General features: G+C 41.7%; 1 protein-coding gene across 1 annotated transcript in view; it reads right to left on the bottom strand.

Annotated features, from left to right (window-relative positions):
• The window catches only part of CRIP2 (cysteine rich protein 2), a 255,234-nt gene that overhangs the window by 38,018 nt on the left and 190,083 nt on the right, over window positions 1-27,133 (bottom strand). The window contains exons 5-6 of the mRNA XM_029598829.1: window positions 13,738-13,806; window positions 11,491-11,585 (exon numbers count right to left, since the gene is read on the bottom strand). Of these exons, the coding sequence (XP_029454689.1) occupies window positions 11,491-11,585; window positions 13,738-13,806 (164 nt within the window). The remainder of the gene's footprint in view (window positions 1-11,490; window positions 11,586-13,737; window positions 13,807-27,133) is intronic.

Raw genomic sequence — 27,133 nt, 5'->3', positions numbered from 1 at the left:
CATTCACATTCTGACCTGAAGAAGAGAGAGTTTTAGGTAGTCAAGAAAGGTAATGTTAGTCCGATCTGGTATATCTTTTATTTGTTAATCTTTAGTTCTGTGCTGATGCCTCAGTGAGCAAACTCCCCACCCCCTCTTGTTTCTACAAGGCAGAGTAGAAAAGTATTAAAAGAAAAAAAAAAAGAAGAGTAATTTAGGGATGCAGTATAATTAAGGGACTTATGTGCTGAATGTGGTTTGTTTGTTTTTTTACTGTGGGTAGAAAATGTTCATTTTAATGCAAGGGGAATCTGTATTACTGGTCGCTTCACCAGTAATGTTTTTATTTGTATTTATTTTTAGTTTATCACATTTTGTAACTTTCACAAAACTCATTCTGCTTCCTGGTACTGTACGTATAATATTCAGATAGCTTGAGAGGTATCTTATGATGAATGGGGAAGCTTCGGTACAATTAGGATTTTTTTATTATGTTTTAGACTTTTTAATAAAATGATACCTCAAAGGAAAAGCTTTTCAGCATCCCGGTAATTATATTGTTACTGGTATCATGGCCCCGATGAGTCTCAGCACTGGCTCAGAATTATTCCCACAGGTCAGATTTTTTTTTTTTTTTAAGAGATGATACTTTCCAGAATGATTTTGTATTTCATGGAAATAAATACTCAAAACAAAGCCAAGACCAGAGACATAATTCTGAACACCTTGTAGAAAAAGCTAATTCAGCACGAGCATTTCTAAGGAGTTTTTGGTCATCCAATGCAATGAAACCCTCTAACTGGTTTGAAGTATGATTGATCCCCCACCTTCTGCAAAAGCAGGAAGACCTAATGAACTCTAGTCAAGCAAGTTTTATGCTCTCTAATGGGCAAGATCTTGTATCCAACCTACTAACAGGTCATTTGATTTGCTATTTTTAATAAATGAGATTTGGATTTGATCACCAGCAAACTGGGGGGGGGGGGGAGATTTTTAAATCACTGGCGCGTGGCAATCCCGGGAGATAAGCATGTGGACGGGCCGCACATGCGCTGAGTGCTTTTTCGAAACAGCCCGGCCACGTGCAAATCTCCTGGTACGCGCAGACGTGTTGGTCATTTAAAAAGGGGTGGGCGAGAGGAGGGCTGGGGGAGGGTCTAGGCAGGGTGAGGCCGGCCTGGACAACACCATTTTGTGCTGTTCTGGTGCAGCGCGCCGGCAGCCTGCCGCGCGCAACTTACTTCTGCTCAGAGGAGCAGGTAAGTTTTATAAACAAACAAAACAAAAATAGGGTAGGTAGGGCAGGTTTAGGGGTCAGGTTAGAGAGGAGAAAAGGGAGGAAGGTTAGTTAGGGGGATAGGGAGGTTCCTTCCCAGTCCACTCCTTTATTGGAATGGACTGGGAGGGAACTGGATAAAAGGCCAGATCGCGTCGCCGCGTGCTTTTTTTTTTTACAAAGTAATCCCCCCTTGCACTTGTTAGTCAGAACCCACGTGCACATGCTCATGCTGATATAAAATCGGGTGAACATACGCGCGTTATAAATTCAGCACGTCCATGTGCGCGCGCTGGGAACCGTACACACAGGAACACCCGTGCTGTGTCAGAGGCCTCTGGCTCCACCCCCGCCCCTTTAGTAAAGCCCCAGGACTTAGACATATCCCAGGGCTTTACACGCGTCACCAAGCCTTTATAAAATAGGCCCGGCGGGTGTAGGGTTTTTAAAATCCCGCCCATAATATTCAGGATGTATTCGTACCATGGATAAATACAGAGGCAAAATGATATGCTCTGGGGTATTCTTATTCCTTTCCAAATAATTCCTAATATTCTACTTGCTTTTTTGATTACCACTGCACACAAAACTGAGGATTTCAACATATTGTCCACAAGGACTCAGATGTCCTTTTCCAGGGTGGTGATTCCTGATAAGGAATCCAACATTGTTTACCTGTAGTTGAGATTATTTTTCTTATGTGTGTACTTTGCCCTTGTCCACATTAAATTTCATCTGCCACTTAGATGCCCAGTCTCCTAGTCTCACAAAGTCCTTCTATAATTAATCACATCCACTGCGGTTTTGACAACTTTGAATAATTTTGTCATCTACAAATGTAATCATCAATGATCCTTTTCCAGATCATTGATGTATATGTTAAATAGTAGGGGTGTGCATTCTTTTTGCAACGTATTGGCAATCCGCAACGTATATGCCATATTCATTGTATTCGTGGGGGGTCACGAAACGTATGGGTGAACCCCCACGAATACAACGTATCACTAATGAATAAACCCCCACCCTCCTGACCCCCCCCCCCCAAGACTTGCCAAAAGTCCCTGGTGGTCCAGCGGGGGTCCTGGAGCGATCTACTTCACTAGGGCCTTCGGCTGCCAGTATTCAAAATGGTGCCGATAGCCTTTGCCCTTACTATGTCACAAGGGCCGACCAATGGCACCGGTAGCCCCTGTGACATAGTAAGGGCAAAGGCTAACAGGGACTTTGGCAAGTCCTGGGGGGGGATTCCTGACATCCCCACGACTTTCCAAAAGTCCCAGGTGGTCCAACAGGGGTCCTGGAGCGATCTCCTGCACTCGGGCCGTCGGCTGCCAGTATTCAAAATGGCGCCGATAGCCTTTGCCCTTACTATGTCACAGGGGCTACCGGTGCCATTGGTCGGCCCTTGTGACATAGTAAGGGCAAAGGCTATCGGCATCATTTTGAATACTGGCAGCCGAAGGCCCTAGTGAAGGAGATCGCTCCAGGACCCCCGTTGGACCACCAGGGACTTTTGGCAAGTCTTGGGGGGGTCAGGAGGGTGGGGGGTTGTAGTAAATTAAATTTAAAGTATTGGGATGGGGGTTTTTTTGGGAAACAAATACATATGTAACTAATGAACGGATGGGGGTCCCCTGAGAACGGATGCAATGGATTTGCATCCCGACGAATACAAATACCGAATGGGACGAATCCGTCCCTGCTGCACATTCCTATTAAATAGCAGAGGGCTCAGTACAGATCCCTATGGCACTTTACTACTGACCTTTTTCCATTTGGAAAACTGACTGTTTAGTCCTACTCTCTATTTTCCATCTTTTAATCTGTTACCAGTCCATTACAGGACACTGTGGGACTTTGTCAAATGCCTTCTGAAAATGCAAATACAGTTTATCAACTGGCTAACCTTTATCCATATGTTTATTTACACTTTAAAAAAATCTAACAGATTGATAAGGCAAAATTTCCTTTTACTAAAATCATGTTGATTTCCGTATTAAGCCATGTCTATCTATATGGCCACCAACAATTTTGTTTTTAAGAATAATTTCTTTCATTTTGCTTGAAACTTACATTAGGCTCCCAGGTCATTAAGTTCTTGAATCACTCATTGAACCCCTTTTAAAAATTGACATTACATTGGCCACTCTCCAGCCTTCAGCTACTGTGACTCTTGTGATACATTACTAGAGACAAGTTTATAATTTCAAGTTTGAGTTCTGAAAAATGATAAATACCATCTGGTTCTGATGATTTATTACTCTTTAGTTGTCACTTTGATCTATTATATCTTCCAATATCACAGTGAGTTGCTTTAGATGCTCAGAATCATCACCATCAAAGAAGATTTCTGATGTGGGTATTTCTCCAATATCCTCAGTAAAGACGGAGACAAAAATTCATTTAGTTTTTCTGCTATTTCCATGATCTCCCTGAGCACCTCTTTTACCCCTTGATCATCTATCAGTGCAACTGACGCCCCACAACTTATTGCTTTGAAAGTCATTGAAAATGTTTGTATTTCTAGTTTTTACATCTATGGCAAGCTTCTTTTTGAAGTTCTTTCTTGATCTGTCTTATTACTGCTTTACATCTAACTTGCCAGAGCTTATGCTCTTCCCTACTTTCTTCATTTGCTTTCCATTTTCTGAAAGATGAACTTTTGGTTTTTAATTGCCTCTTTCACTTCACCATTAAACCATGTTGGGGGTTATTTTGTCTTTCTTCAAACTTTGCTAATGCTACACCTCATGAAAGTCTTTAACCTTGGCAACTACTCATTTTAGTTTGTTTAAACTCATTTCCTCATTTTATCATAATCTCCCTTTTTAAAGTTATATGCTACTGCAATACTTTTACTTGGTATCTGCCCTCTAGTGATTCTGTCAAATTTAATTGTATTATGATCACTATTGACAAAGAGATCCACCACTTTACCCCTTGCATCATATACTGAGTAGCAATCAAGAAGAAATGATCGGAAAAAAAAATGTGGTCTAGTAGAGGTGACCACATAATAAACAAATCCTTGTTTTTCTGATCATTTCTTCTTGGTTGCTACTTTGCCACTTTGGATTGGCTTCCATCTTGTTTCCTGGGACCATATACTGTGTTCCACTCAGAATTGATCTAAAGTAGTTCCCCTCTCTTGTCTGTTCCATAACCAGCTGCTCCATGAAGCAGTCATTTATAGCATCTAGGAACTTTAACTGCTTACCTTGTCCTGAAATGATATTTACTCAATCAGTTCTTGCACAATTCAAATCTCCCATTAGTATTATGTTGCCCATTTTATTAGCCGTTTAATTTCTGTTAGCATTTTACAATCTGTTTCCAAATCCAGGAAAGGCAAGTAGTAGAATAGCCCCACTATTCTATTCTCTCCATCACATTTGGAATTTCTATCCTTAAGTCTTCCAAATTGCAGATTGTTTCCTATAGAACTTTTATTTGCTTGAATCTATGTCATCCTTAACATTAGAGTGCCACTCCTCTACCAACTCGATCTGCCCTGTCATGTCAATATAATTGTACCTTGGTATCACAGTGTCTCATTGGTTATTCTCTTTCCACCAGGGCTCTGAGATGCCTATTATGTCTAGATCTTCATTAAATGCCTTACATTCTAATTCTCCAATCATATTTCTCTGGCATTCATATACAGACTTCTAGCATTGACATACTAGCAACTTCTGGCATTCATATACATACATTTTAAAGTATTTTTTTATTTTTATTTTTATTTACAACCTGCTTATTAACAGATGATACAGGCAGTTTGGAGTCATTCATATCTATGTGCTCTTTATATCTATCTGGGCTACTTCAACCATTACCTCAACTTCTCTATTGGGATATTCTAACTCCCGTGCCTTGCCAGTATCTTAGAATCATAGCAACAAGACAGCAGAAAAGGACCGTATGGCCCATCCAGTCTTCCCATCTGTCCAATTAATTTAGCATTATAATTTGTATCACTTCCTTAGAGATCCCCTATATTTATCTTATGCTTTCTTGAATTCAGATACTGTTTTTATTTATTTATTTATTTATTTAAGTTTTTTTTATATACCAACATTCAAGACAGTAGTCCCATCATGCTGGTTCACAAGAAACAGGGGTGCAGTTGTCTTTTGTCACTGCCACCTCCACTGGAAGGCTGTTCCATGCATCCACCATCTTATCTGTAAAGAAATATTTCCTAAGATTACTTCTGAATCTACCCCCTTTCAGCTTCATTTCATGATCCCTCATTCTTGAGCTTCCTTTCTATTGAAAAAGGCTCACCTTCTGTGCATGGAAAGCCTTGAGATATTTGATTGACTCTATCATATCTCTCCTATCTCTCCTTTCCTCTAGGGTATACATATTTAGATGTTTGTCTATCCCCATATGCTTTCGAAAGAAGACCAGTGACATTTTAGTATCAACCATCTGGACTGACTCCATCCTGTTTATATCCTTTTGCAAGTGTGGTCTCCAGAATTATACACAGTATTCCAAGTGAGGTCTCACCAGTGATCTATACAGGGGCAATATCACCTCCCTTTTTCTACCGACCCTTCCTCTCCCTATGCAGCCAAGCATCTTTTTGGCTTTTACTGTCACTTTATCCACCTGTTTGGCCACCTTAAGACCATCAGATACAATTACCCCCATATCTCGCTCTTCTTTTGTGCTTAGAAGAATTTCACCTCCAATATTGTACCTTTCCTTGGGTTTTTACTCCCTAAATGTTAGGAGCGTGGCCTTCTGGCCCTGTTAGGAGTGCGGAGGCACAGCCCCATCTCAAGGGAGGATGTGAGCCCTTGGATCACGGTGCGGCTCAGGGAGGGGCCCCAAGACACACCGCGAGAGGTGAGCAGGTACGAGCACGGGTGGAGGAGGAGAAAGGCTGGACTGAAAACAAGGCGAGGAACATCCGGAACAGGAACAAGGTAGGCTCAGCCCTCCACTGGACCTACACTCACCTGTGCAAGGGGGTGGTGTCAGCATCGGCCTAGTTGCAGAAAGGTAGGGGACTGCCTGCAGATCCAGCCGTGGGCAGGATCCTAACACTAAATATATTAGTCTGTATTTTTTAGCATTAAATCTTAGCTGCCTGACCATAGACCATTCCTCAAGCTTCACTAGATCCCTCCTGGCTGTCTACCCTGTTAAAGATTTTGATATCATTGGCAAAAAGACAAACCTTTCCTGACAATTTTCCGTTATGTTGCTCACAAAAATGTTGAAAAAAAAATGGTCCAAGGACCAATCCCTGAGTCACACCACTAATAAAAACCTCCTCCTCAGAGAAAAATCCATTTACCGCTACCCTTTGTCACCTCCCACTCAGCCAGTTTCTAAGCCAAATATCTTCCTCTGAACCATGCAATCCGGAGTGATTATCAGCTTTCCTACATGATTTTGTTTAAAGCTGCTCTACTTATTTTTAAATGTTAGCATCAGCAGCTGAATTCTCCCTTGGTTTAGATGGAGCCCATTTCCATCAAAATAGATTCCCCCTTACCCAGAATGTTCTCCAGTCCCTAAAAAATATAAAGTCCTATTCCCTGTACCATAGTCTAGAGACTAGAGAGCTCAATCTGCCTCCGAGATCCTGTGTGGAACAGGGTTCTGGAATTCAATTTCCTACCTATAAGCCTAAATTTAATCTTCAGAAACTTCCTCCTGCAACTTCCAAGGTCATTGGTATCCCATGTACCATGACAGCTGACTTATTCCCAGCATTCTCTAAAATTCTATGTAGGAGATAGGTGAGGTCTGCTATCTTCGCGCCAGGCAGACAAGTTACCAAGGAATCCTGTTGCCTAACAGCCATTCATTAATCTACACTCAGTGACTGAATCGCCAACTACAATGGAAATCTTAACCCTAGCCTTCTAAGCATATTTGCGAGAGATTAAGGCATCATCTGAGGGCAGGTCCTAGCTACAGGATCACTCTGCCATGCCAAGGTGATGGTCTCCTTCCAGGTGACCCTGCTTCTCCACAGTGGCTGCCAAACTGGAGTTGAGATTGCACTACTATGTCCCTAAAGGTCTCCTCTATATTTAACTCTGTCTGCCTCAGCAGGTCTGCAACTGTGGCCTCCAGTGACCGGACTTGTTATTTTAGAGCCAGGAGCCCTTTGCAACAGATGCACACACATAACCTCTCACTAAGAAGTAGACAATCATACAACTGGCACCTGATGCAGAAGACTAGATATAGATAGTCCATGTCTCATTGCTGAACCTCCCTATGGATCACAATGTTGTTGAGTTGTTAAAGTTACCCAAAACTGTTTAAGGAGTCGGTATGCTTCATCAAATTTAGTTGTGTTTTGTTAGCTTGTCAATGACCTACAATAGGACTAAAATCAGTCAATTACTAAAATCAGGGTTTATTACATGCAATGTAAATCCCTAATTGATTCTTGGTGTTAAAAAAAATTCATCTTAATTATGTTAACTGTCTTTATATTTAAAAAATGTGACTGGGGAATGGGTAGGAACCAAGTAGCAGTGATAATTTTCCAACACACACAGATACAATCAGAATTAAATGTAAACCTTTTCACTACATACAGAATTAATTCAGCATTCATTAACTACTTTCCAGCACACACAGATACACTTACAATTTAATTTAAACTTTAGACTACACATAGGGGTACATTTTTAAAGGCACGCACGGTTCCCAGCAGGCACACATGGACGTGCTGATTTTATAACGTGTGCGTCGCCGCGCACATGTTATTAGATCCAAAACCCATGGATTTTATATTGGCACACACACATGCGTGCGGGTTCTGACCTGCGCAAATAAGGGGGGAGGGGAGTATTTTATAAAAAAAACATACGGCAACACGATCGGGCCATCCCCAGTTACCTCCCAGTCCGCTCCAAAATGGCGCTGTCCTGGCTGGCCCCCGACCCTTTTTAAAAGGTCCAGCACTTTTTAAAAAGGTCCGGCCTTTTAAAACCCCCCTAATAGGGGGTAATTTTCACTTTAAAAGTGCATGTTACACGTGTATTTAGGATTTTGAAAATTGCTACTGTGCCACTGAATTGTTAATAGGTTTACGCATGTAAGTACACTTTGTATGTAAATGGGCTTTTAAAAATTGCTACAATAGTATGTTACATTTATGCGTGTAAACTCCTTTGAAAATTACCTCCATTGAATAAATTCCAACACTCACAAACTACTATCCTAACACAAGATATTCATGCACAATTATTCTTCAACCCTCCGTTTCTACCGCAACATTAAAACTCAGACTTTCCACAGCAAAACCAACACTCACAATTCCTGCTCACCCATCAGTAGATGCAGTTTCTGCTAACAGCACTCCCTAATTAGCAATTATGTTCTCAGTCAAATTCTATGATGTATTCACTTCTTCTGCATTTGAATATTATTGCATCAGACTATCTACGGCCAAATACTTTTTTTTTTTGCTGAATGTGAAACATAAGCAAATGATAAAAGCAAGTCTATTTTTAAACGGTTTTTGTAAACATTCCAGTGTTAGTGGAAAGTAATGACTGAACACAACCACAACTAACATTCTATGACACAGATTTAACATTTCTTTTCCTTTGCTGCAAAACTTATTCCAGATTTATCAGTGACAGTATTCCAATGTTTTCAATTGGGAAAGTTCTGACAATTTTTATGTTGGTGCAAAATTGGAGCAAAATCTTAATAAATCAGATCCTAAGTGCTTGAAAACATATTGGGGTCAGATGTTACACCCTCATATTCAAATGATTTATCCCTCTCCATTGTTTCTGGCATTCTTTTGAAAACTAGGCCCACTGTAATTTGTACTCTACATGAACGTGACTCCTGTAACATTAGTGGAATAGAACTGGTAAATGAATTATTTACTCTTTCAAATAATGCAAAAACTAGGGGATGCTTCAATGATGTTAGTAAGTAGCACATTTAAAACAAATATTAGAGACAATTCTTTTTTCATCCAACTCATAGCTAAGTATTGCAACTCATTGCCGGAGGATGTGGTAAAGGTAGCTAAAGTAGCTAATTTTAAAAAAGGTTTGGACAATTCTTTGAGGAGAAGTCCATAAACTGCTATTAACCAGATAGACATGGGGAAAGTCACTGTTTATCTGAGTGTTAGAAGTATGGGATCTAACTGCTGTATAGTATCCTGCCAGGTATTTGTGACCTGAAATGGCCACTGATGGAAACAGGATATTGAGCTTGATGGTCTGATCCAGTATGGCAATTCTTATGTTATTTCATGAGCTGAAAATTTGTCACCCAAATTAATGGTTGTATGTTAAAGAAAATTCTGTCATTACAAACAGGCAGGAATCAAGAAATGTCTTATAAAAACAGTTTGGAGAACAATTCAAGAGATAGACTCCTCACCTTATTTACTTCAACACTTTCATCTAAAATGCCATCCTGCCAGATTAAGCATCTGATTTATTAAGGCTTTTCTCCCATTCTGTGCCCATGGGAAACATGTTTAGTGACACAGACCCTTAAATGCTATATGAAACCTTTCTTCTGTCTGTTCCCCATTCATGTGGGATCCGTGGTCCTGATCACCCTTCATCATGCTACCTGATAAAATACAGTTCTATTACTTACAATGTGGGGCTCTGTAGCCTGATAAACAATATTTGTTCATGTCTTTTTAGGCCTTCTTCTATGCCTTTTCCCTTTCATCTGTATTTCTAGCACCTTTCTACCAATGTAATGTTCAATTCTCCTTTCCACAATCCTCAACTATACCAACCTTCTTTTCCTCATCTTTTCTGCAATCTCTTTCACCTTCAACCTTTTCTGAACTTCATTTCTGACCTGATGCCTCCAAGTCACCCCTAAGCATCAAGCATAGCTTCCTGATATCTGTCATACATCTCTGCTTGTTGTTTTCTCACATACTCCAGCATTCTGTCTATATACCAATACTGGTCTAATTACCATCTAATTTACTCTCTTTCAACCAGGCCAGGATTCTCTTATCACAAGTAACACCAATGACTTGAGGACATGCTAGGGAAATAAAGATTCTAGATGTCATAAATGACTTCTTCATGGAGCAGCTGGTCTTGGAATTGATGAGAAGGGGGTCTGCTATAGACCTAATTCCTACTGCAATGCAGAATCTGGAATGAGAAGTAACAGTAGTGGGGGCACTTGGCAACAGTGATCATAATGTAATAAAATTTAACATAATCACTGAAGGGAAGATATTAAGGAAAAATATTGTGGTAGCATTTATCTTTATAAAGGGGCACTATGTTAAAATAAGGAAATTAGAAACAATTAAAAGGAGCAGTTGCAAAGGTTAAAAGTTTGCATTCGGCAAGAATGCTATTTAAAAACATCATTTTGGATACCTAGACTAAATGTATTCCATGCATTATAAAAGGTAGAAAGAAGACCAAATGACTGCCAGCATGCTTAAATAGTGAGGTGAAAGAGACTATTAAAGTCAAAAGGACATCTTTCAAAAACAGAAAGGTGGATTGAAAAGAGCATAAGCACTGGCAAGTTAGATGTAAAGCATTAACAAGGCAGGCCGAAAGAGAATATGAAAAGAAACTTGCCAGAGAGATAACTCAATATAAAAACTTTTTCAAGTATATTCAAAGTATGAAGCCTGTGGAGGAGTTAGACCACTAAATGACCATGAGCTAAAAAGGGCACTCAGGGAAAACAAGGCCATAGCAGAAAAACTAAATTAATTCTTTACTTCAGTCTTTATTCTGGAGGGTGTTGGGGAGATACTATGCCAGAAACTTTCTTTGAGAGTGATGATTCAGAGGAACTGAAAGAAATCATGGTGAGCTGAAGATATAATAGAACAAACTGACAACTAAAGAGTAACAGATCACTAGAACCAGATGGTATACACTCCAGAGTTCTGAAGGAATTAAAAAAAATGAAATTGCAGACTTATTGCTAGTAATCTCTAACTTCTCAATTAAATCAGCTATGGTACCTGAGGAATGAAGGGTGGACAACATAACGCCCAGTTTGCTCTGGTTATGAGCAAGAAGGACTGGATCTAATTTATAGGATTCTGTTGGGTACTTGTGACCTGGATTAGCTTCCGTCACAGATGGAGTGCTGGGTCTGATGGACCTTTGGCCTGACCAAGTATGGCATTTCTTATGTTTGCATGTAATTATAGTATTGTGCTGCTTCTCTGTAATCAGAAAGGATTCTAGTCAAGTCAAAAAAAGATTTCACAGTGTTCTTACCTCAGCATGGCCTCCTGGAGTCAGGGTCTTCCCACACCGCTCACAGCGCAGGCAAGGTCGATGCCAGTCTTTGCCCAGAGAGGTCACCTTTTCAGCTTGAAAAGCACAAAGAAGATTCATTATGATTTATCAGACATTCATCCACACTTTGAAAAAGCAAAATCAAACAAGTATCAAAAAATTATAACTGTCACAAAATGATTTGCTTGAAATTAAATGCGGCTGCCTTTAAAGTTTCTCCAACATTGCGATCTTTCTCTCTGGGATCTGCTTCTATTCTGCCACTTTTCCCATCACAAGGTAAGAAACAAAACCTTGGTCATTCTTTCTGCGGGCACAGTGCCTAGGCTGTTAGGGGCAGGCTGACTTCCTTCCTTTTGCTGCTTCACTACAGTCTCCTAGACCCCTACCCTCTCTTTCTAATTTCTTTTTCATTTTGTTTCCTTAATTTCCTTGTTTTGCTTGCTTTCACTTTTTCTTCACAAGTTTTCAAAATGATGCTGCCTGGCATTTGCCCCTGTCACCAAGGCCATTGTTTTTCAAAAAAAGAGGAGGGTTGGGGGGGGGGGGGGGATAGGTTTTGGGCCTCTCAGCCTCCAGGACCCAGATTTTTCAATGAAGGGGTAGGGTTTCCACCTCGCACATGAAATATTTTTTTACTTTTTTTTAATAATTATGGGCCCCCTGCAAGGGCAGTGGAGGGGGGATGGACATGAGGTCTAAGCAGATCGCAGGAAGTTCTTATAAGTCGCAGGGGTTTGTTCTTGGTGACAAGCAGCCTCTTTAAGCAATGGCGGCTCCACACTCCAAGGGCCACCATTGCACACTGTGTAGAGGGTATTGATTGGGGAGATTCTGTGGACACAGAGAGGTCCACGTTCAAAGGCATTTAGCTGGATAACTCACAAATTATCCAGCTAAATGATGAATAATGGGTACCAATCTGACTAGATTTTAGCTAGTAAGCCTATGGTGGGAGCCCGAGGGGACTGAGGCTGCTCAGTCTAACAGGGCCAATTTAAAGGAGGGAGTGAGAATTAGGCCACAGGCCCTCTAGTCACTTCTTTTTTTGTTTTCCGATGCTACTTAACTGGATATGGAGGCAATGCATGCAAATCTCTCTCATGCATATTCTCTGCAGATATCCTGAAAACCCAACTGGTTGTGGGTACTCAAGGGCAGGGCTGAAAACCTCTGGTCTGTGGAATGCATTAGGAAGTAAACTGAGCAGACTATAGCTGTGCCTCACAGTCCTTCTTTTTCATAGTATTCTATGGGGCCAAAATTCAAATGGTTTGTCTGGCTAAATTAGGGCCTTAGCCAGACAAATAGCAGGTTTCAAATTTTCTGCTGTTCTGACAGCGTACAATTTTTCCGGCTGCTTAGCCGGATAAGTTGGAGCTTTCCAGGGTGGAGTTAAGTTAGCCAAATAAGTTATCCAGCTAAGTCCATTATTCAGAGTTAGCTGGCTAACTTATCAGGGCAAGACTGATCGTGCCAGAAAGCAGTCCTACAGTTAGCCAGAGAAGTTTATTCTGCTAACTATGACTTTATCCATCTATATTCAGCAAAAGGCCTCATCGGCAGCGCTCTGCTGAATATCCATGACAATTTAACAGACTTCCCACGTTGCTAAATATGGACCTCACTGTTTTTAAGTGGGGTTCAACACAGCTGCCAATGGTAAATATGTGGGGTTTTTATTTATTTATTTATTTATTTAAGTTCTTTTTTTTTTATGCCGACATTCATGGCACAAGTCATATCGCATCGGTTTACATTAAACGAAGGTTTACATCGAACGAGAGATTACATCAAACAGAGATGGATTAACCAAAAAACTAGTCCGTTAACGAAGAGGAACGAAGAACGAGGGGGTTATAACTAGGAATTAGAAATACAGAACTTGAGAAACATATCAACATGCTACATTAGTTTTTGTTTTTTTGTAAGCTGGCAGCATGTCGGCTTTGGTGAAGAGCGATTACATGCATTCTAGCTCCATTCACAAGGGACAGGCTAATTCAGCAAGGTTTTCTTTAATTCCCCTCCCTAAAGTATTCTATTTGCAGTACCGCTTTCCCTGTTGCGTGAACTGGATCATAAATCCCCAAAATCATTTGAGACTGCAGTTTTAACGCCAAACTTAAAGCATCACTTCCTTAGCAGCCTACAGCGGTATGTTTACCAGAGGAAGACAGGAGATACTGAGAAGGGTACAAGGAAGGCTTCACTATTCTCGCATACCAAAATACACTTTCTTGCCACAACGAGGGCACATGTTGGGCTCTCCGGTGAAGGTGGTAACGCTGGAAGCTGAAACAAAAGAAACGAATGTTAGTCAATCCTGCAGTGCAGATGCCTTCAACAAGCATGATTTGTCGTATATTGGAGGCAGCAGTAAATGTCTTGTAGAAGAAAACTGTTGGGTCAGAACGTTGTTAGCAGAATATTCTGTTGACAGAAATTTCCATGGAAGAAATGTTGTAGAATTTTGTGTAGTCTACTTGTAAAATTTGTTTGGGGTTTTTTAAAAAATATTTTCTTGGTGTTAGCTAGATTAGAGCAAATCACTGAAGTCAGACAGAATTGGGCAAAATCTGATAAGATTGGCTTCATCACTAATGCATGAAATCAACAAAAGCTGAGCAGAGAGTTTACTGCAGAATACTTTGCAGTCTGAAAAACATTTTTGTGTAAGTAGCTTGTTCATATACATTAATTCTTCTAAACTAAATATTGAGCTAAACAAGCACACCAGCAATCTAGACATTTTCTGAACAAAAGGTACCACAGAATGAGAAAACATAACAACTTGACTTTCAACACAGTACCTCTGACACAAAAGGGAAAACATTATTTAAAAAATATAACCTTATTTAAACTTCACAATTCTTTCTACAGTGATATCAGCCCAGCAATTTCTACCTGCTTCTTAGGCTTTCAGTTCAATTTGAACTGGCTTCCTTTTTTGGGCCATGAAGCCAAGATCCTTCATTCACATCTATCTGGGGCTACTGATCAGTTTCACATTCCCTCCCACCTCAGTTAGCCCAGTCATTGCAGTGAGGATCCTCGATCAGGGGGGTCACAGGCTGAGGCTCCCTTGAGGATATGGTAGCATGGACCTTCAGCCTAGCTGCTAGGTGTGGCTATTGCATGATGGCTAGGACTTCCTTTTCCCAGAGGGTTGTAAAGGCTGCCTATGGAGCATCCTGAGCCCCAGATGGCTTGGGGAGCAGAATCCAGATCTAGGAATTAAAACCAGGTCTTCTATCTGGCACATTCAGCTCTGATTAGAAAAATGGGTTGTAAAGAAGTGTATTTCTAGAATCTCTTAAAAGACGAGGCCCACACAATTAAACTGATCCACCTTAAAGCACAGCCCAAAAGGGAATCATAGAAACATAGAAATGACGGCAGAAGAAGACCAAACGGCCCATCCATTCTGCCCAGCAAGTTTCACACTTTTTTTTTCTCATACTTATCTGTTTCTCTTGGCTCTTAGTAACCTTTTGGTTCTATTTCCCTTCCAACCCCACCATTAATGTAGAGAGCAGTGTTGCAGCTGCATCTAAATGAAATATCTAGCTTAATTAGTTAGGGGTAGTAACCGCCGCAATAAGCAATCTACACCCATGCTTATTTGTTTACCCAGACTATGTAATTCAGTCCTTGTTGGTTGTCTGTATATAGATCCCCTTTTCTTTATTCCCCCTGCCGTTGAAGCAGAGAGTTATGCTGGATATGCATTGATCCCAGGGCATTTTCCTGAGTGAAGGATTAAGATAGCAGGCCTAGGAGAGAAGAGGTAGGCCTGGGGTTGAAGGAAGACATATATCCTACTGAGACTATGAATCTTTGATTTCAGCTGCAGAAGTAAGCAGGCTGTTTCTGCTATTGTTTATTTCACTGTGAATAAAGCATTTTCTGTGGAGAAAAGCTGGCATCCAGACAATTCTGTCATCCAGTCCTCTCCTATAGCCAAAGACCACTAGGGTTGCCAACTGTCTCCAGATTTTCAGGACAGGTTGATCCAGTTCTGATTTTACCCCACTGCATGCATGCATTTGTAATCTTGCTGTTCTTAGAGAATGCAACAGGGAAATCAGAACTACAAAACTCTGCATTCAATGTGGTAAAACCAGGACTGAAAATCTGGAGCCACTGGCAACCATAGCAACTGCTCGAACAGCACTGCATATGGTGGAAGCAGTGGGATTTCTGCTCCAAGAGCCTGCACAGACAGAGACCCATTCCAGTAGAAAAAAAAAGAGGGGTGAATACATTTTTTTCTTTTTCTCTGAGGCCTGGCTGCAACAGCAGCCTGGGAGTCAAATATACCAGATTAGCCCTGCCTAGATAGTCAGGAAAGTAGAGTAAGTCAGAATCAAGTTCCCTTAGCAAAGGGGAAAAGTATTGTTTCTGTGCTCCTGAACAGGGCAGAAGGAGAAGCCTCTGTGGCACCAAGGCACACTAAGCGAAAATGGAGCATATACTACAGACCCTCACAGAGGGACAACAGTAGCAATTACAAACAAACAGTGGTACAAGTCCACTTTGCTCAGCAACAAACCCTCCATGAAAATTTGAATAAGTAACAGGATTCTTTGGGACAGATTACAGAAGCCTTGCAAGAACAACTACAAATGGTTTTAAAAGCCCAGGGTGCCCAGCAGCAAATATGCAAACTAAAGGCTCCCTTGATATAGATGCTAGAATCCCTGCAAGCTGTTATAGCCCAACCTACCCCTCTGAAACCCATGATACCTAAGATAAGTCCAGGAAAAAAAACCAGACTATTTCTTCGTGAACTCTGAAAGAACCAACAGGTTTGCAGATTAGCTAGAGTCTACTTGAACTATTGATCTGGGCAATTTACTGTCAGACAGAAGTCAGCCTACCTTTCAAGATGCAAACCCAGATGAAAAGGCCAATTATGCAGAGGTTAAAGCTGCCATACTTGAGAGAGCTGGGTGTACCCGAGAAGTGTACCTGTAATGGTGCCGATGGGGAAACCTCCACTCAGGAGAGAGTCTATGGAATCTCTTCTATCGACTAAAAGATGTACAATACCCACAGAACCTGAATATAATCTGCTTTGAAGTGCCAAAAAGCTCAGGATGTTTCTTTCCTTAATCGATGCTTTCAGACAATGACATTCTGAATGTTCGATGATGCAGGTTCTCTTAACACAGTATTCAATTTACAGGTCATAAAAAAAAAACAAACATACAATTGCATACACAATGAAGAGTTGCATTATTTAGTGAGTTTTGGCACAATGGCAACTCGGCCATATTATGTGAAATGTACAGTTATAAAGAGGTGTAAAACAGTCAGTAGTTGTACCAGGTATAGAATTCTCTGAATGCAAGCATCAAAAGTTGACTTACTATTCTAGAGAAAAGAAAAATATTCAAATGAGCAGAAACCAAAAACTAGTGAGCAGCAACACTATCGCCAAGTCCCCAAATCATGCCATTATATAACCAGCACCCCTAAAAGCATTTAGCTGGCTAAATCAGCTAACTAAATGAATATTTGGTCACTTATCTAGCTAAATTCTAGCTAGCTAATAAGAGGTTAGGGTTAATATGGGGAATGACCAAAGAGGTTCAGCTTGGAGAAGAGACTGTTGAGGGGGATATGGTAGAGTTTTATAAAATCATGAGAGGACAAAATAGGTAAATATGAATCTGTTTTTTTACTTTTTAAGATAATACAAGGACCTAGGAGTACTCCATGAAGTTAGCAAGTAGCACATTTAAAACAAGTCTGAGAAAATTCTTTCACTTAACACACAATTAAGCTCTGGAATTCATTACCAGAGGATGTGGTTAGAGACGGTAGCATAGCTGGGTTTAAAAAAGTTTGGACAAGTTCTTGGAGGAGAAGTCCATAAACTACTATTAATCAGGTTGATTTAAGGAATAACCACTACTTATTACAGGTTTTAATAGTATGGGATTTATTTACTGTTTGGGTACTTTCCAGGTACAGGTAACCTATATTGGCCACTGTTGGAAACAGGATGCTGGTCTTGATGAACCCTCGGTCTGACCCAGAATGGCAATTTCTCATATTCTTAAGATAGCTGGTTACAATTACCTTGCTAAGTTAAGTGTGTTCCAGGGGCGTAACTAGGAGGACTTGAGATAGCTGGCTAACTCTGATGTTAAGAACATAAGAAACTGCCATGCTGGGTCAGACCAAGGGTCCATCAATCCCAGCATCCTGTTTCCAAAAGAGGCAAAACCAGGCCACAAAAACCTGGCAATTACCCAAACACTAAGAAGATCCCATGCTACTGATGTAATTAATAGCAGTGGCTATTTCCTAAGTAAACTTGATTAATAGCCGTTAATGGACTTCTCCTCCAAGAACTTAACCAAACCTTTTTTGAACCCAGCTACACTAACTACACTAACCACATCCTCTGGCAACAAATTCCAGAGCTTTGTGTGTTGAGTGAAAAAGAATTTTCTCCGATTAGTCTTAAATGTGCTACTTGCTAAGTTCATGGAATGCCCCCTAGTCCTTCTATTATTTGAAAGTGTAAATAACCGATTCACATTTACTTGTTCAAGACCCCTCATGATCTTAATGACCTCTATCATATCCCCCCTCAGCTGTCTCTTCTCCAAGCTGAACAGCCCTAACCTCTTCAGCCTTTCCTCATAGAGGAGCTGTTCCATCCCCTTTATCATTTTGGTTGCCCTTCTCTATTGCAACTATATCTTTTTTGAGAATTAGCCAGATAACTCAGCCAACTAATAGGACTTAGAGGCTCCCTGAGCAGAGAGAGAGAGAGAGAAAACGTATCCATAATGTCCCAACACTAGATAGGTATTTATATCTCTATGGGAGGTCCACCTAGTAACTCGAGATGAGGTTTAGGTATTAGTGTAGGGGTTAGAGGCCACTTTGACATTCAAAGTGAGACGTACGAACAGAACAGTGCTCTCTTGTGAAGATTTGATGACCCTCGGAGTGAGGAAACTCACTCAAAGATGAGATTTGTGCAATGTTCTCTCAACCTAGCTTTATAAAAACCTATCTAGTGTGAGGACATTATGGCTAGTCTCTCTCTGCCACACTTCTGGCACTTATCTCAAAGTACAAAAAAGTTATCACAATTTGTGGTAACTTAGCTCTTCATATAGGTATTAGCACAAATAGCATAAAACTGCCTATAACCATAAGACACACCCCTTTTTCTATCGCATGCAGCATTTAGTGCATTTTGATAAATCCATTCCTAAGTTTGGTTGGGCCAAAAACCTGTCCTAAAGTTAGCCAGCCTACTTTAAAATAACCTGCTATATTAAATAGTATGACTGCCTAGATGCAATCAAGGTAGGAAGAGAGAAGTGTACAAATCTACTCTTCTTTTTCCTTTCATCACTCCAAATCACATTAAATCTTTAAATGGTAACTGTGCTGTTCATACATATGATTGTGCATGTAAAACTGCCCCACCCCAAGTTCCTAATGCCCCCTCTTACTGAGTATAAAAAGTTAACCTTTCTGAAAGCCTCTACAGAGGTGCTCTCTCTCTCCTGCAGCCTGGACCATGGTGATGTAAAAATAATATGGGTTGCGGTATCTGGAAAATTAGCCTAACCATGCCCCCTCTTTTTAATAGCAAAATGATGAATCTAGGTCTAACTTTGTTATCTGACATGTGACTGAATATGGACTCTATACTCCCATATATTCAACCCATTTAAATTGAGCAATGGCACAGCTTGGGTCTTGAGGATAGTTTTGCTGCTCACACTTTCAGGTTGTGCTCATTTGGCCACCTTTTTATTTTCTCTGCGCTACCATGTGTTTAATATACAGGCTATATGTTTTCTATCTTATTGCACGCATGCTCATTCCATGATACTGAATTCCTCCCAGTATTCGTCTTTAAAAGCACGGTACAGAGAGTGTCACATGATTCTGAGCCTCATTCTGCGCTTTGTTTCACTGAAGTGCCTTGAGATCTGCTTTATTAAAAAATGAATAATTTTACATATCTAACAATACAGATGCGAAGGCTAATTATTACTTTTCACCTTTAAATGCTAATGGTTGGTGGCAAATTTACACTTCAGTTCTCACTCTTAACAACTAGATTCATTTGTCAGCACTAGGGCCAGGGACTTTACAACCACAATAGTGTAGTAGGGATACATAATCAGTTCTCATGCATGTATGGCTGACAATGTTGTAGTTTACTTATAGGAGATACTGACAACATATCTAAAACCATAATGCTGCAACATTTCATCCTCTTTTATTAGTATAGGTAAAGGCCAGGACGAAAGCAAAGGGAGAACTGGGTGGTAAAAAGAAAAAGGGACAGGGATAATGGCTGTTGCGCTGGAGGTGGACGCTTGGCCCGGTGCAGGATTGGTAAGGCCCTCCGGTCGGACCCAGAGAGCGCCTGCCACCAGGAGGCGGAGCACAGGAGGAGACAGAGGCTAGCTGGAGCTTTGCCAATAGCAACCCGGGGTTCCCTCAGGTTGAGCCCTTGGTTACCCGGCCGCCTGGTCTTAGATGGGCCTTACAAGGTCTCCTAGAGAGGAAGCGCAGGGCAGTGCCCACCACGAACAAGGGTGCGTGGTCGATGTCCAAGCAAGAATGTCCAGAGGTCGCAGGAGGCCAGAAGAGAGTGTCCGAGTGGATAGCGAGGATCAAGGCCAGGGTATCAGTCCAGAATGGTCAGCCAAAGCAGGGGTGAGTACCTGTAGTCAATCCAGGCAAAGGTCAAGTTCCAGGCAGCGGTCAGATGAGGTTAGTGGACAGGCAGAGGTCAGTTCCAGGCAGTGGTCAGACCCATGCAGCAATCAGGCGAAGTCAAGAGCAAGCAAAGGTCAGTACCGGGAAATCAGTCCGAAGGGTACTACCAGGAATGGAGAGACGAAGGAACAGGAGACACTGGAACAGGAAACTCAGGAGACGCTGGAACAGGCAAACTAGAGAACACCGGAGTGTACAACCCAATTGCCAAGGCATTGAGCTAGTGTCTGAGCCCTGCATTTATACAGGGCTCAGGTGATGTCAGAATCGGGTGCCGCCCAAGGGTTTCCCGCGCTTGGCCCTTTAAGTTTGCTAGAGTTCCGCGCACGCTAAGGGGCAGGGCAGACGCCAAGGAGGACGCTGAGCCCTGGCACGAGGAGCGCTGCGAGATGGAAGGTCCTGATGGGCCTGGGGATGCTCATGGACGCCGCGGTCGAGCCGAGCTGGGATTGAGAGAGGAGCTGGTAGACGCTCATGCCAGGTGAGCAGGCCCGGTCGCGGCACCAGCGTGGCCGGGAAGCGCAACAATGGCCTCCATAGTAAACCATAACTGCCCATTCACCAGCACAAAGGTAAACAATAAGAATAGGATTTTAAATTTCTCTTATCAATTGGTATTGCATTGCATAAGATTTCTTTATTTTTGTTTCCACTTGACCCTCTATAAGATGGCAGGTTTTGTTACAGAAAGCAAATAAGAAGATAAGACTATATTGGCCCATCACTTCCCCTGACTCTTCAACTGGGAAACTGGCTGCCTTCTACTGGCTCCTTTCAAATGTCTATTAAGTTAAAACATCTGTAATGGCCCACATTCAAAATTCCAAAGCCGTGTTTAGTTTAGAAAGATGCATGAGCCATTTCTAATTAATGCAAAATGCAACGATTTTTTTACATTGTTCTTTTTGCTGTGTTTCCAAGTAAATGTCAGAACAGTGTACCATTGCAAACAGCACTCTGTTCTCATCTGGCAAAGAAACAGACAAAATTCAACTGCACATTTTGAGAAGATTAAGAAGTACTACAACTTCTAAAGCAGGGGTAGGGATTTCAGGTCCTGGAGTGTTACAAACAGGTCTGGTTTCAGGATATCCTTAATGAATATGTATGAGGTATGTTTGAATTCACTGCCTCCATTGTATGCAAATACAGTATATCTCTCATGTTTATTCCTTGTGGATATCCTGAAAACCAGAACTGTGTGTGACTCCAGGACCAGAGTTGACAAACTTTGCTCTAGAGTTTACTGTATAGGTTTAACAATGGTAACCTACTTGTTCAGAGGGCAAATATGTTCATTATCCCAATGATCAAGAGGAAATTCTAGAACAGAGGTAATGATTTGAGGCTGGAGATGGGAGGAATTTAATTTAATTTACTGATTTATAATCTGCATTTTCTTTTTCAGATCATAGATCCGTACAAAGTGGTGCACAAAAGGAAAATATGATCAATAGCAAAAGAAATAAAAAGCATCAGCAAATGCAGAACATGAGAAGAATCTTTAAGTGTTTAACAGAAAACATGGTGAGTGCATGGAGCAGCCTCCCAGGGGAGGTGGTGAAAGAAATATGGTACTTGAATATAACAAAGCATTGGTCAAGGGCATTAGATCCTTAACAGTACAAAAGAATCTAAGCATCAAGTAAGGTCTGTGGCACTGCCACAAGCAGGGAAAAGGCACAGACTAGATGGGTCTGAAGGTCTTCATCTGCCATTCTATTCTGTTTCCAAGTGACGTGACCCCAGGAGATATGATAGAAATGAGGCTGTGAAAGTGTTATCGTATTTTGAGCCTGTTCAAATGTAATCTTTCTACATGCTCTCGGATCCTATCACTCATTCTGTTTATACTTCTAGGACATGCAATGGAATGTGCAGACTATTTTATGCCGCTTGTAAAAGTGGCTATATTGAGTGCTAAGTATAATCGGTTAATGAAAAGGAAAGGAACAGCTTACATTTTTGAAAGACAGTTTCAACAAATAAAAGATTCACTGTGGACTGAATATTTGGGTGAAGCACTATAAAACTTGAGACCTACCAAAGCCAACTACAACAGTATGTGGACTCTCGTTAAAAAGTGTGTGTCAGGCCAGGGCTGTGGGGTGGGGGAGGGACATCGGAAAAGTTCAATAAAACCTCTAGTGGAGTAGGTACTACCACGTGATAATCTGTTCTTATAACTTTGATTCCTATCCAGTTCTGCCTGACTCACCCATCACTGAAGAGGTGCAGAGAAAATGCTCAAATCAGATTTGCCTTTTCTCCTTTACACTGTAGATATTGTCTAGAGATGTGAATCTGAACCGGAATCTGTTCGGTTCAGATTCAAATCTTACAATTTTTATAGTCCGGCACGATTGGTTTTTTGTTTATCGGCTGTGCCCGAGTCGATAAACAAAAAACCCACCCGACCCTTTAAAAATGACTCCTTTGCTTCCCGAACCCCCCCCCCCCCCAAAACCGTTTTAAAATTACCTAGTGGTCCAGTGGGGGCGCGGGGAGCGATCTCCTGCTCTCAGGCCGTCGGCTGCGCTAATTAAAATGGCGCCGATGGCCCTTTGCCCTTACCATGTGACAGGGTATCCGTGCCATTGGCCGGCCCCTGTCACATGGTAGGAGCACTGGATGGCCGGCGCCATCTTTAAAGATGGCGCCGGCCATCCAGTGCTCCTATCAGGCGACAGGCCAATGGCACGGATACCTTGTCACATGGTAAGGGCAAAGGGCCATCGGCGCCATTTTTAGTGGCAGCCGACGGCCCGAGAGCGGGAGATCGCTCCACGTGCCCCCACTGGACCACCAGGTAATTTTAAAATGGTTTTGGGGGTGTTCGGGAGGGTGGGGGAAGCAAAGGGGTCATTTTTAAAGGGTCGGTGGGTTTTTTTGGGTTTTTTTTTTAAATCGGGCCATCGGCACCATTTTTATTAGTGGCAGCCAAAATGGCGCCGATGGCCCGAGAGCAGGAGATCGGTCCCGGGGCTTCCACTGGACCACCAGGTACTCATAAAAAGTTTTGGGGGGGTTCGGGAGGGTGGGGGAAGGTAAGGGTTTAGTTTTAAAGGGTCGGGTGGGATTTACCCCTACCCCTACCCCCCTCTTCCTCCTTCTCGCCTGCTCCCCTTACCCCCCCTTGTTCATTGTAATTTCTACCTGCTTCGGTTAATTGTAAACCGGCGTGATGTGTCCTATGAACGCCGGTATAGTAAAAGTTCTTAAATAAATAAATAGGGGTTGTTTTGGTGTGCCGGTTTTCCCGCCCTCTCCCCAAATAACTCCCGTTAGTGGACACTAACCCATTAACGATTTTTCACGATAAATTGGGGGAATTTCTATTGTATCGCGCACTCTAACGATTTTTGACGATTTAAAAAATATCGGATGATTTTTTTTAAATAGTCAAAAAACGATTCACATCCCTAATATTGTCATGGTTTATTTTTTTTTTTTGTGTTGGGGGAACGGGTCGATGCAGTCTTCTTGCTTACACGTATTCTGAGGCAGGAGCAGCAGAGTGCCGTGAGGATGTCACACAGCCCTGACTGTCACAGGATGACAGTCAGGGCTGAAGCAATGGCATTAGGCGGCACCCTAAGCAAATTTCCTGCTTTATGCCCATTTCCCCCCCCCCCCCCATTAACTCTGAAGCCCATAGACTACCTCCTTGCCCCTTGAGATTTTGATAATTAAACATCATGAAGATCCCACAACCATTCCTCCTCTGCCACCCAGAACAATCTTGTAAAAACATATAATAGGACATACAGTAGGGAGGAGAATTTTCAAAAGTCATTTACATTGGTAAGCACCAATTTACTCAGGTAAAAGGGCTTTTTGAACCCCCCCCAAAAAAAAACCAAAACAAAACAAAACACCTTTCCATCCTATATGCAACACAAACTATGCACAACTGAAAGAGAAAATGTGCTCATACTTTTTCATTGAGAACTAGTAGAAAGCCCACAGTGGCTTTCAATCCAGTCCTCAGGGCACACCTAGCCAATCAGGTTTTCAGGATATCCACAATGAATATGAATGAGATAGATTTGCATACTTCGTGCATATTCATTATAGATATCCTGAAAACCTGACTGGCTAGTTGTGTCCCAAGTACTGGGTTGAGAACCCCTGGGTAAAAGTACCTGCAGACTTAAAAGTTTATCCCATACTTTTAAATATTAAATTGTACTTTATGAAATGGTAACACTGCAAATATTACATCAGGCCCTAGTACAGTTTTACTATTCTTCTCCAGGAGTGGTCTAGTGGTTAGAATAATGGGTTTAAAAATCAGGGACAACATTTCACCTACTGATATCCTTATGATCTTGAGAAAGTTGCTTTATCTTCTATTACCTTGGTTATCTACTTAGATTGTATTGGGGCAGACACTCACTTTACCTGAATTCTATAAATGCTTAGTGTAAGCCACTTTGAGCATTATTTGGAAAGGTGGGTTAAAAATCTAAACATATTATCAGCAATACATCTCCTAATGGGAAAACAGAACAAAATGGAGTATACACAGAAACTACACATTAGCAGAATGCCTCATGTTGGTCATATACACAGAACACAGGAAAACCTTCACCAAATACAGAATAAGTGACCGCACACTGTAAATACAAATATACAGAGAAATACTGGACTCTTGTCCACTCTAGCCTCATTCCCTCCCCGCATTTTCTCTGCAGGACAGGAAGGAAGGAGAAAACAGGAGGGAAGGGACTAGATTATGGAGCAAAATGGCATTTCTTTGCTTTGCTCTATCTTCTGGACTCATTTCCTCCTGTTTCCTACAGGACAGAAAAGGAGGAGGAAAGCAGGAGAGGAAGGGATGGATTTGGAAGCAGAGTGGCTATTTTTTGCTCTGCTCTGTCTGCTCCAGACTCAGTCCTCCCCTTCTCCCCATGCTGCCTGGGAGAGGAGGCTGGTGCAGAAAGCAGAGGGCTATTCTGTGCTGCCTGAGATTTGGGCTCTGGCCACCGGAGTCATGAAGCCAGATTCTTGTGCACTCGTGCATAGTGAAGCCCCTACTGCTGAGCTCTAGGTGATCACCTAGCCTGCCTAATACAATGGCTCGCCTGCATGACAGCACCTGGAAAAAAAAACTTTCCCTCTTTTTGACCAAACAACTGCTCTGCACAGCTGCTGAGCATCCTTCAAAGCGGAAACTTGCCATTCACTGAAGCAACACATCTTTCAAAAAGATGTGCTACAAAGGCGGATTTTGGGCTACCAAGAGGATTATTAGGTAAGGCAGTCTAGAGCTGTGGATATTTTCAGCAATAGGAGGTTCCACTGGTGTGAAGTTATCTGAGAATCCATCTCCAACAGGGTGGGTTAATTGTTCAACATCTATAAAGGTGACTCCATGAGTCACTGGGAGAAGTTGTCAACGAAGGGAGCAAGGGAGAGGCAGCAAGAGCTGTGGATCTCCCAGCTCCCGGAAGGGAAAGGCGTGCTTGCCTTTCTTTTCCCTTGGGAGAGGTAATTCCTCTCTCAAGCTGGTTAGAGGGAGGTCCAGGATGAGCTCAGCAAGCAGAGCTCTAGATGGGTTAATTTGCCCAAGTCCAAACAGAGGAGAATCATCTGGAAGGCTGGGTGTAACCAACAAGGCATTGTGATACCAGGTAACTGTGAGAGAAGAAGATTTCATGGGTGTGACCAGGTGCCTGAGGTATAAGAGACATGTTAGGAACTAATGGAAGTCCTAAGTGTCCTGCAAGTTCACTTAAGTAGGAATTGAGTTTTGATTTTTTTTTTTTTTATCCACTGAGAGTTGAAGAACTTTATTCTTGAGTTTTTGTACATCCGTCCTTTTTGCTTTACTTGATCTGGAATTCAGTAAAGTATATTTTTGTTTCGGAACAGCACCCATCATGTGAATAATCTTTATGTGGTGATCCCTTTGAGCTTTGCAGTACTGTACTGCCCCCCAGTGGAGAATCCAGACTCCAGAGCTGTAATGAGTTGATCAGTGCTTTGCAGCATCTGAAGGTGGTTCCTCTTCGCTTTCTGTAGGAAATGCCCTGAGAAAGGGGATACATCACTGATTAACAGGGATGAGCTTTCATTTGAGACAAACAGGAAAGTACAACAACATTTCCTGTTTTATTTTTTCATTTTGAAAACATAATGAAATAAAAAGAAATGGGTTTTTTTTCCTGTTTCATTTTCAAACAAGCAACAGCAAACAGCTGCAAGTACCAGCCCCAGGCCTATTGCCATACCTCTGTACAACAAAATGATGCCTGCTTCGGGTCCTGCCGGTGTCCTTTTTAAATGTGACCCAGTACGGCATGACTGGGAATGTCTCCACCCCCATTTGGATATCTAGAACCCCACGGACAGGATAAGATGGGTTCAGGGGTGGGCATGGCGGTGAGATAGGAGAAGGCCCACAGGAGCTTTGGTATTTACATTTTGACGGAGCCGGCACTGGTGTTTTATGGCTGGTGGAAGAGGGTTCTTTCCTCCATCCTTTCATTTAGTTATTTCTTTTGTTTTATTGTCTTTTTGTTTCATTCTGTTTCAAATAAACAAAATAAACACAGAAATAACAAAAAAATGAACACAAATCAAAGCTAAAAAAATGTAAGTTCATACTTCTATTAACAAATCCACAACGAAAGAGAAAATGTAAAATACAAGCACCAAGAGAGAACTTGATTTAAAATATTGTAATGATTTGAAATGGAATTCTCCTACAAGTACCTACTTGGAGGGAAGTTGGTAAGGTGAAGAACCGTAAGAGAATGTTCTCAGTGATAGGGTCCGAATTATGGAATTCAGCACCTAAGGAAGTTCGGCAAGAAGCTATTTGTCGTTCAGAAAGAAAGTGAAG

The sequence above is a fragment of the Rhinatrema bivittatum genome, chromosome 4 (assembly GCF_901001135.1).
Source record: "Rhinatrema bivittatum chromosome 4, aRhiBiv1.1, whole genome shotgun sequence".
NCBI classification, from domain to species: domain Eukaryota; kingdom Metazoa; phylum Chordata; class Amphibia; order Gymnophiona; family Rhinatrematidae; genus Rhinatrema; species Rhinatrema bivittatum.
The sequence above is the reverse complement of the archived record's forward strand: the minus strand, read 5'-3'. Positions and strand labels throughout refer to the sequence as shown.